We start from the raw sequence: 11,005 nt of genomic DNA, 5'->3' as shown, positions 1-11,005 counted from the left end.
TCTTCACACGTTTGGCTGGGTCACTGCGGCTTGGAGCTAAAGCATGAAGGTGGCTGATGAGGTTCTTAAGATGTGGCAAGAGTGAGCTTGTCCCTTGTCTCATCTTTCAAGATAAATACAAAAATTTTAGGCAAAGCGATGCCATTCACACAAATCCATCTCCATATACAGATAAGTTTGGGGTCCATCGGTGAATACTTTTCAAGATAATCTGACAATAGTTCGATGCAACAGACTGCATTCACAGATACTCCTCCTCCTCCTCCTCCTCCTCCTCCTCCTCACCCTCCTGGTGAGTACAAGTTCATGAGTCTCTTAGACGAGACTTTGCTAGTGATCCCCACCAGAGGTAACGCCTGAGGGTGGTCTATAAGATGTGGCGATGGGTGGCGAGTGAGGTCCGTCATGAAGCCTTTGCCGTGCATGTACCCGGCACATTGGCTACTTCCGCCAGGGACGTGAAGTCGAGGGATTTGCTTCGCTTGTGAGCGGGGAGCTCTGGAATGGCATGTAAGGGGCTGGCGACGTTGAGGGCAGATCTGTAGCGGACAAATGAGCAAAGAGGTATACAATAACAAATAAAAAAAATTCAAAATCAACCAAAGACTACACAACAGTAAGCTTAGTTCTCAAAATACTATTTTGCCTCATTATTGGTATCTTTTCCAGTTTTGTGATATCAAAGAGAACGATGAATGTGCTGCTTAAAGCCTGGATTTCCATTTTAATATTTTCTACCACCCCAGTGCCTTTTTACTTTATCTCTGACATAAGATGGAAATATTGGGATATACTCTTGATTTAAACTCCCTACTTTTATGAGTCTCTTTTGAGTAAATGGAGAAATACAGATGGAAAAATATGTTACTCTAATTGGTGGCTTAGAAAAATGACGAGAAAATTAGATGTACCTGTTGTGCTTCATGTGACTCTTGACCAGATGCCCCGCGGCCAGGGCGGACATGAGGGAAAGCTCTCCCGCCATGACAGTGGCGCAAATGATGCGTGCGAGCTGGGAAGAGTTCAGACCCGATCCGTGGACATTGGACCCTTTCACATCCATCATCTGCACCACAAAGAAACACACAAAACAGAAACATGTCACATGGTTTCCTTAGAAACCCTTTCACAAGTCCTGCCTGAAATAATACTGAAAAAGAAATTTACAGACCACTTCAACTCATCTTATTTACTACACTGTAACAATTCAAATTCATGAAATTCTTCCATCGAGATGTTTTTATTGCAACTGATTGATAAATTGCCCTACATCAGTTGCAATACACTGTAACAAACTAGGCATATAAAATTCGTTTCAGATTTGTATCATACCAAACCATGGATACAGTGACACCAGACCAGTGCAGGGGTGCCAAAATTTACGCATTAGAATTGCGGGTTGTTCTAAAGAGCAATCGGGAAGATATGAGTGAGTTGCATGCATTTTAATATGCAAATGTAATTCCAAAAACAAAGAGGCTTTCATAAACTCTCATCAGGACAGGATGTTTAAAATTTCAGGGAGACTCTTTCAGGATCAAGGGGACTTGGCATCTTTGCAAGAGCAGGGGCAGATCCAGGAATTCCATAAAGAGGGGCACCTTTACAAAATTAATGGGGGGGGGGGGCACAAGCATCCCTTCCCCCATTAAAAAAAAAAGAAAAAAGTCTTTTGTTTTAAAAAAAAAAATTGGATCCACCACTGAAGAGTGCTTTAACCCCCCCCCCCCCCCCCCCCCCACCGCGCGCTCCAATAACGACTTACCGTGAGGCAGGCAGACTGAGGGGGCAGGACCGTGCCTCCGCCCACGGTGCCGATCTCGATGGAGGGCATGGTGCAGCTGATGTAGAGGTCCTCCCCGGTGGCCCCGCTTGTCTCCATCAGGGTGATACAGTTGGAGCTGGCAATGTTCTGTGCTGCATCCTAGCGAGATAAAAAAAAAGAAGGCAGGATGCTCACAGTGAGTTGCAAAGACACAAGGGGTTAGCTCTACTGTCACACAATTTGTGTTACTTGTAATTATTACATATACATCACTGTTGTCAGTCTAATAAACTTGCATGATAGATATTACGTGATGGGGTAGTGACAATCACTCAGATCTTGAAGCTCATCACACGGACAGATCAAAACCATGGCAAAAAGAGCCTCAAAAAGGGAAATGCATAACATACCACATCATCTACAACAGGGTACAAACACCTTTCAAAGGAATTATCTTTTTTTCAATAATCTCAATAAATGATAGCAATTTTCTATGCCCTCTGAGCGGGCATAAGACAGTTATTAAGCTTACCTGCCCACAGGCAATGTAGATTGCCGTGACGATGTTCGCTGCGTGAGCGTTGAAGCCACCAATGCTGCCTGCCATTGCTGAGCCAACCAAGTTCTTGTGGATGTTCAGGTCAACTAATGCAGAAGCACTGGTCTTGAGCACCTGATGTATGGTGAGAAAATATCACAGTTTACATAATGAAAATGACTGAACGATGAGCACCTATGCTAACACACCATGCACATAGCCCTGAAAATGCATAGGAATGTACTTGATGTGTTTCATCTGCCACAATTCTTTTGAGATGAAAATAAACATCATGATGGACATATTGGCTAAGCATCACAATCTAGACAGAAGCTTTGCTTGTAAATAGATAAAACATGCAAATCACAAGAACACACACTCAAAAGAGATCATTTTCTACACAGATGAGCAGAAGGAGTACACTTCTGCTGTCAAATCAGTGAGAAGCATTAGCTTGTCAAATAACCAATTACAGTTCATTACCCACGCCGATGAAAATCGGCAGGGGGTTATGTAAAGGGTTCCGTATGTTTGTTTGTTTGTTTGTTTGTTTGTTTGTTTGTTTGTTTGTTTGTTTGTGTACAAGATAACAAGAGAACGAGTAAACGGATTTGCACGAAATGTTCAGGGAATGTTTGGATAATGACAGGAAAGAATCGATTAGATTTTGGTGATAATCGGTTGACCCTTGCAAATTCTGTGTGACCTTGAAGTTTTGACCCCATGGTATAGTGACCATTCCGAAAATTTCCCGTTTCTCACTTTGCGATTTTCCGCTACCATACGAAGACATAAACTCACCAACGATCTGACTTCGCTGCTCAAATGTTCGTAAGAATTCCGAAATTTACGTTTAGGCCTATTTGAGGGACTATGTCCTTCTAGATTTATGAAAGTTCGTTCTCCGTCATCACAAACTGGCCCGTATTTTGATGATTTTTCAAATTAACATTGATTGTTTTTTTCGTTGGAGGAGCATTTTGCTCGGTCGCAGTCACACTGCACGATATGCGTGCTCAATGTCAATGCGTGTGCAAGGCCGCTGAAAATGCATCGCGCTCTACACTGTTGGTGCAAAATTGCACCGGGGACGTTGCGGCGCTCGTTGGTGGCCGAATACTGGTGCAGTAGACATTTGCATTCAACCCTTGCATTGAATAATTCCCGTAGACACTAATCATAGGGGTAATTGCCTAGGGGGTACGTAAATTTTGTTTTTCTTTTTGCTTTTGTGGATACCATCAAAGATCGTACACTCATACGACCTTTGATATTTGATGATTTTTCAAATTAACATTGATTGTTTTTTTCGTTGGAGGAGCATTTTGCTCGGTCGCAGTCACACTGCACGATATGCGTGCTCAATGTCAATGCGTGTGCAAGGCCGCTGAAAATGCATCGCGCTCTACACTGTTGGTGCAAAATTGCACCGGGGACGTTGCGGCGCTCGTTGGTGGCCGAATACTGGTGCAGTAGACATTTGCATTCAACCCTTGCATTGAATAATTCCCGTAGACACTAATCATAGGGGTAATTGCCTAGGGGGTACGTAAATTTTGTTTTTCTTTTTAGCTTTTGTGGATACCATCAAAGATCGTACACTCATACGACCTTTGATATCATCACACTCTCGGCTTGCTATAATCAAAATATCCCGCAAGAAAACGGCGTATTTCTCGATTTTTAGCGCTTTTTCCGCGACCCGTCGCGTAGACAATAATCTTAAAACTGGACTTAATTCGCGCGCGCTTGGAAAAGTTCCGATTCTGCACTTTTGACGGTGGAATTTGGGATTTTCGATGGATTTTTGGAGGAGACTTAAGGACTTTCCTGTACGTGAATGAGTGTTAATACCGTATGTGTAATTATGTGATTTGCGTGTGATGTGACTGTAGAACCAAAGATCGTACACTTCAGTGTACGATCTTTGGTAGAACTCACTGGCTGGTGATAAAGCACACTGGCAATTAAGTGGCCGAATTCTGGTAGATGACCGAATGCACATTATGTTTACCCCGACTTTGTACTTAGGCGTGGGTCTGCCGCCTTTGACGGCCCCTCTCTAGTTTTTTATGCAATACAACCACGCACAATATTTACGCTGTTTTTTATGAAATCATTCTGTTTTTCTTCTATGAATGAAAGTAAAGTTTGCTGCTGAAAGAGTACAGCATCAAACTCTTTGTACAACTTTTGGCCGCCAAGGAAAAAATAAAAGTTGGAAGTCCACTCAATGATGGTGAGATAGTGTACATTTTGCTCACTCACGGAAAATGCCAGATGGTCAACACTTTGTGTGTGGAGTACTCACCTGCTTGATGATGTGGGCGGGGACTGTTGCCTCGCACACCACAGACTTGCCCCGCCCCTCTATCCAGTTGATGGCCGCCACCTTCTTGTCGGTGCAGTAGTTGCCGCTCAGACTGAGGATCTCCAGGTTGGGGAAGTGCTCTTGGAGGGCATGAAGAGCCTTCTCTGTACCCTGGAACAATCATTACACACACAGCAACTCAAATGTTATTGCGTTGTACCATTCTCATCCTTCATTTTTCAATCCCTTTCTAAAATCCATCTCATATCCTAATGTCTATCTGCTTTCCCTCTGCCTTTTGACTCCATTCTCCTCCCTTCCCATCTTGACCTAAATCCTTGGCCCTTTCTGCTCCATTCATGACTTTACACTATTTCTCAGTTAGTTTTCAGAATACTGAACTGGTGAACAGCACGAAACAAACATCTGAATGGTTCTAAATCCATAAAGCCTGGGGAGGATGTTCACAATTTTTTTAAAGCATTTATCATCTCCAGTATCAGCATTTCCCTACAAACTGCAGTGATGGATGCCTCTACCAAATCAATCTCCCTAGCAGAAACTCCAACCTCTTCCTATTCACAGACATCTCCGCAGATGATGTCATTATCCAGGGGCGGATCCAGGAATTCCGTAAGGGGGGGGGGGGGGCATTTAGAAAATTAAAGGTGGAGTGCACGCACCCCTCCCCCATTTTTTCTTTTTATTTCTTTTGTTTCAACAAAAAATAAAGGGGGGCATGCGCCGGTTGCGGTCCTCCCTGGATCCGCCACTGTTATCATCTCCCCCAAATAAATTCTCCAATTTGTCCAATGAGTCTTGAACCTAGAAATTTTGATCCTTCTACGCCGTCTCTCTCTCTCTCACCTTTGAGACCATATTCATGCCCATGGCGTCACCAGTCTCGGCCTTGAACCTGAGGTACATGTAGCGGCCGGCCAGGGCAGTCTGGATGCTCATCAGCTTGGCGAACCGGCTGGTTGACTGGAATCTTTCTTTCACGATGGCAAAGTTTTCGGGAACCTCCAACCATTTCTTTATGTCTCTGTTTGTCAATGAGCAGGATAATAAAAAGAGAAGGGAAATTGATATACAATGAAATTCTCAACTATATATATGTATCTCTCCAAAACTTTTATTCTACAGCTATTCCTATGTGAACACTACACTGTATCAAGTTAGTCCTTTTGTTTATTTGATTATCAGTGTTGGATGAAGTTTAAATCTTAAACACATGAACAAATTTTGGCTTTTTCTCTATAGGGCAATTCTTTACATTCAACTGAAGACTGTATGTCACATAAAGCAACTAATGATTTTTTTAATTATTTGATTGTTTGGGCATAAGAAAAAAAGATAACTGTAGTTTACAGAAACAGCCATCAGATACACAAAAAGTGGCAGAAATTGAGCATGAAGAAGGCAATAAACAGCACTGGAGGCACAAACAATGGAGGGAGACATCTACATTACCAGAGGTATATCTCCTACACAAACTGTATTCTGGTGGATAGATGCATGCATTTTTCCCATTCTGACCCTTGACCCTTACCCAGCTTCCATTGCACACGGCAGTCTGACCAGTGGGCCTCTCGTCATGCCGTCTGCGATGAGTATACTGTGAATTCCTCCGGCAGACTATGGGCAAAATACAAAAACAAGAGGGAATTTACAAAAAGGGAAATGACAAAAAGTTACAGAAACCAAACGCAAATGCCATAAATCTAAAACGGCCTATGAAGCTTTTATTCTTGGCACACATAAACATTCTCTAAGATGCAACTCTGAAATGTATGTAACTATGACCACAAAGAATTATTTTTCACATATTGATGGTGTAATGCATACGCCAAATATTTCATCAGGTTATTACCATCACAAATTTTGAGAGTCAGGCACTACTCGCTAATTTCAAAACACGAGAAAATATTAACTCTGATCCCGACATGATTGTAACGTGCATGCATACATTTTTCCGTTCAGTCCTGTAATCCACATCTGCAATTTAACCACTCGCGAAATTGTTGTGAAGTCCCGATTAGCAAAAAATTGGACTCGCTTAATTTAGTGGTAGGACTTGCAACTTCTTGAGACTCACCCGCAAAGCTCGGCAGCCTCTATTTGTGCTGGCCACTAGGCACCCCTCTGTGGTTGCCATGGGAACCTGGTACTCCTTCCCGTCCAGGAGCAACGGGCCTGCCACGCCCACGGGCACGGGCATGTAGCCAATCACGTTCTCACAGCACGCCCCAGACACCTAGATAATGGAAAACAGAAATTCTCACATTGCAAACACAAAGTTCTGTATCTGAATATTTCTTAGATTTCCAGATTAAATGTGACTGTCTCACTTCTCCTGATATCCTTTCCAATTCACTTCTTCTTTTAATCAACATGCCTATTGAGCAGTAACTTTTTTACATAAGGTGTTAACATTTTTGTTTTAAATTCCCATTTGTACGACATCAAATCTTATTTTATTAATCTTAATTCATTCAAATTTCATATTTGGCATCAAGAATGGGATCAAAATAAATATATTGGAGTCAAGGAAATTTCATGTGGATGAGCACACAATCCCACACCAACACAAGCACCAAAAAGTTTGCATCACTCAAAGCCACCTCCTGATCAATGTCAACTCACAAAGGAGTAGTCGTAGCTGGTGTATGGCAGTTTCTCGAGGGCGTCTGTGATGGGAAGCGACTTGCTGACAATCTGTCTGCGGATGGCCACGCCCCTCTCCGGGTTGCCGAGGACACTTTCCAGCTTGTAGGACGGGATGTGCTTCCCCGCCACCAGCAGACAGATCTCTTCGTCCGTCAGCTCGTCAGGGCCCTTCTGCATGGACAGATGCGAATTTACACAAGCAAGATGTTTAGTTCAAGCATTCATACTGCAAACATGCGACCTGCACAATCTGTCTGTTCTGTAGAGATTATTTCACAATGATTTCGATTGACGTTTTGCAGATTATTCTCTCACATGTCGAATGAGCATGTTGTATGAGCACGATATCGATAAACAGCATCGCCAAAAGACATGTCCATCTCCAACAGAATCTTGTTTCTTCTTCTTCTTTTGTTTTTTAATTACTCAGATATGTTAACACAAACATTGGTGACACCCACTTTGGGGAGAAACCTTGACCATCACATCTGAGTATGATCCTTGAACAAGGTTTGGATGATGGAGGTATAAGAAAGTAAAATATTTGAACTTACTCCAAGATTGAGAATCTCCAGACACTCCTCAACGGGTCGGGGAGGCTGCGGCTCTTTCTCGAGAACCAACTCGACCTCCACCTCCTCCCCCTCTTCCTCCCTGGCGTCGTCGTCATCTTCGCTACCGATGGAGCCGATGGTGAATCGGGCGGAGCCCTGGGTGGTGACCGGGGAGGAGGATCGGCTGGTGTGGGGCGTGGTGCGGGGCGACGCCTTGACGGGGTCGGTCTGGACACCCTGGGTCCGGGAGGTCATGAGTTCAATGACCTTGACGTCACTGGTGGAAGAGGTGGAAGGGAGGCGACCACTTTCTGAAGCTTCAAACTCACCAACATCTATGCAGCAAAGCAGAAGAGAACAATATCCCGTGGATATGAATACTTATCTGTAATTCACATATTTTGGGGGGCACATATGAATACTTATCTGTAATTCACACATTATGGGGGGCACAATCTTCCAAGTGAATATACAACCTACGATAATATACTTTTCATATTACTACTCAATATTATATCATGTCTTGAATAGACAAAGACATGGCACCTGTATCACTGGCAGCATTGAATATTATTCAAATATGAATCACATTAATGAAGGCAAAGCAAAGATGGACTACCAAATATATCATACATTAAAACCCTTCTTCCCCAGCATTCTACCCTTACCCACCTAGCCACAAACTGCAATGATCTCTAACCCCCATTCCAGCTGGGGGGGGGGGGGGGGGGGGGGGGGGGGGGAAGAAGAGAAAAAACAAAACAAAACAGCACTTTAAACACCACAGACACAAACCTTCAACGTCTGACCCCTGATTGACGACCTCGTGACCTTCTGCGATGCAGACACGCTTGTCGCTCTGGGTATAGTCCGAGAAGAGGATGTAGTGACCGGCCAAGACACTCGCCAGGATGACGGTAATGATGTAGTCCAGGGTGGGCGGCCACATCCTAGAGCAGGAATGGCGAGGCAGAGAGATGGGGAGAGAAAGATTCACCAGGGAAAATCAGGAGGAGAGTGTAAGATGGAAAAAGAGATGAGTGTGAGACGGAAAGAGAGATGAGTGGAAGTATGAAGGCCAGAGAAAGAGAGAAATAAAAAGATGTTGGTAAAATACTGTAAAACATGATAAATTCGCGGCATGAAATTTTCGCGAACCTTCACTGGCATTCAATGCATCTGAGTGTAGACAAGAACTTTCGTGTCCACTTTAATTTCACAAATTTTGGCGCGCAAAATGCGCGAAATTAAAATGCACGTGAACATTCCTTGTTTTACAGTATCAGAACTGATAATCTAACATTCTATACATCAATGTTGCTCATATTCCTCATCAGAGGCAATTTACTACTGCATTAAAAAAGCTACAGTTTGCAAGCATGTACACTACATTTACTGAAGACAAAGAGAATGATAACTACATCACAAATCTTTTAGTGTAAATGTTCAACTCACATGCATAAAATATGAAAAAAATGCAGCTAAGAGCATACGTATCTATAACTGTTGATAAAAAAAAGAGCGGGGCATTCAAAGGGGTGACTGACCTGGTCAGATAGAACTGCCAGAGTGGACGGTCCGGTTCTATCTCCTTGTTGGTCAGTAGGTTGCTGCCAAAGAATGGGTTGTCCTGGCTCATGAGGTGGGTGTTGCTGCCCTCCACCCAGTAGCTGTGGGCGTGCACCAACATCAGACCTGTGGCCTGTGGGTAACATCAGGGTGGGCAGGATCAAGAATGAATGAATGAATGAATGAATGAATGAGTGAAAGATGGAATGACAGAGATGCATGGAGGAAATAGCAACAGCAGAACCAAATGCACATGATGGTTATAACATAATTGAGAGATAGAACTTAGCCTACATGCCTTTCTCCTCAGCTTACAGTCTGTCACACATTTGTTGACGGTTTAGTTTATATTACAGACTTCCTCCAGAAAGCTGAGAAAGAGATGGGTAAATAAGATGCCCATGTGGCAAATGAGCAAGTTTAGATCGCAACTTTGGTGCCAAGAGAAGTTTCCTTGTGATTAAATGCTGCCGTCAAGATTAATTTTGACACCACTGAAGAAATTTCATAAAATTTCCTACTTTAGATCTATGCTTCATAGCAACCATAAAGGAAAAAAGCAAAAATGGGTACCATATCTCCTTAATAATAATCAGCTCATCAAAACTTCTTTAAGTCATCATGTAGAAATTTTTGTGGCAAATGATGTTCACATAAAGGGAAAGACTGTGTCTGTAACATTCTCATTTTTCACAAACATCTGTTCAAAGCTTATTCTCATGGTATTTATCAGTGTTAAAAACAATTTGAAAGAAATCAGTCATCTACGAAGGGTACGCCAGATGGATTCACAATCTTTACAGAGAGGAGACTGGACAGCCCCTTGACCACTCACCATGATCATCTTGACCCTCTGCACCACCGGGTTGGGTTTCTTGTCCTCTTCCTCCTCCAGCACCTCGGCAAAGTGACCGAGGTGCCACACTGGACGACCGTGCCTGTTGCTGTTTGACAACTGTGATCGACCACAGAGATAAAGACACAGAGAAAAGTGAGTGCGAGACAAGACCAAACCAGTTGATATCAGACTACTGGGTAGATAATCATTACAAATGCTAGAAAGAAAAGAACACTGAAGATAGCTCACCATAACATCCTAGCTTGTCTTTTTAGTGCACACATAATATAGCGTAACTTTGATTAAGTATGTCTACTTGGTTAAGACATAATTATGCAATAACCTGATGTGCAGAAGTTTGTATCAAGTACACGAACCAACAACTTGGAACTTGTTTCAGACAATAACCCTCATTACATCACCTCAATACTCACACCTGTAATTTAACATGGACAAATCCAGGGACAAAGTCATTTCACGGAACAGCACAAGGCCCTATAATGCCATACTTTTTTTTCTCTCATTTTTGACTAAAGGCAAAATGTACACATGACAAACAAAACAAAAGCAAAGGTTAATTTGGCTAGTTGAACAGTTTTTTTAATCTTCAAATAATGGGGGGGGGGGGGGGAGGATTTTAAACTGAGAGTTTAAAACAATCACAGCCTGACAAGCAAGCACTCAATGCACCACCTGCCCAATGGCCAACCAGTATAACAGGTGTTGACATTCAGGGTTATTAATCACGTGGCTCGTGTTC

General features: G+C 42.9%; 1 protein-coding gene across 1 annotated transcript in view; it reads right to left on the bottom strand.

The window, feature by feature from the left end:
• Positions 1-268: 268 nt before the first annotated feature.
• Positions 269-11,005, bottom strand: part of LOC139721221 (3-hydroxy-3-methylglutaryl-coenzyme A reductase-like) — a 29,389-nt gene continuing 18,652 nt past the window's right edge. The window contains exons 7-19 of the mRNA XM_071632544.1: positions 10,243-10,362; positions 9,386-9,540; positions 8,634-8,788; positions 7,839-8,173; positions 7,261-7,455; positions 6,713-6,871; positions 6,167-6,252; positions 5,482-5,659; positions 4,615-4,785; positions 2,298-2,438; positions 1,766-1,924; positions 912-1,066; positions 269-539 (exon numbers count right to left, since the gene is read on the bottom strand). Of these exons, the coding sequence (XP_071488645.1) occupies positions 404-539; positions 912-1,066; positions 1,766-1,924; positions 2,298-2,438; positions 4,615-4,785; positions 5,482-5,659; positions 6,167-6,252; positions 6,713-6,871; positions 7,261-7,455; positions 7,839-8,173; positions 8,634-8,788; positions 9,386-9,540; positions 10,243-10,362 (2,145 nt within the window). The 3' untranslated portion in view covers positions 269-403. The remainder of the gene's footprint in view (positions 540-911; positions 1,067-1,765; positions 1,925-2,297; positions 2,439-4,614; positions 4,786-5,481; positions 5,660-6,166; positions 6,253-6,712; positions 6,872-7,260; positions 7,456-7,838; positions 8,174-8,633; positions 8,789-9,385; positions 9,541-10,242; positions 10,363-11,005) is intronic.

The sequence above is a fragment of the Diadema antillarum genome, unplaced genomic scaffold (assembly GCF_040938485.1).
Source record: "Diadema antillarum isolate AM-2024a unplaced genomic scaffold, OU_Dant_1.0 scf00000140, whole genome shotgun sequence".
NCBI classification, from domain to species: Eukaryota; Metazoa; Echinodermata; class Echinoidea; order Diadematoida; family Diadematidae; genus Diadema; species Diadema antillarum.
The sequence above is the reverse complement of the archived record's forward strand: the minus strand, read 5'-3'. Positions and strand labels throughout refer to the sequence as shown.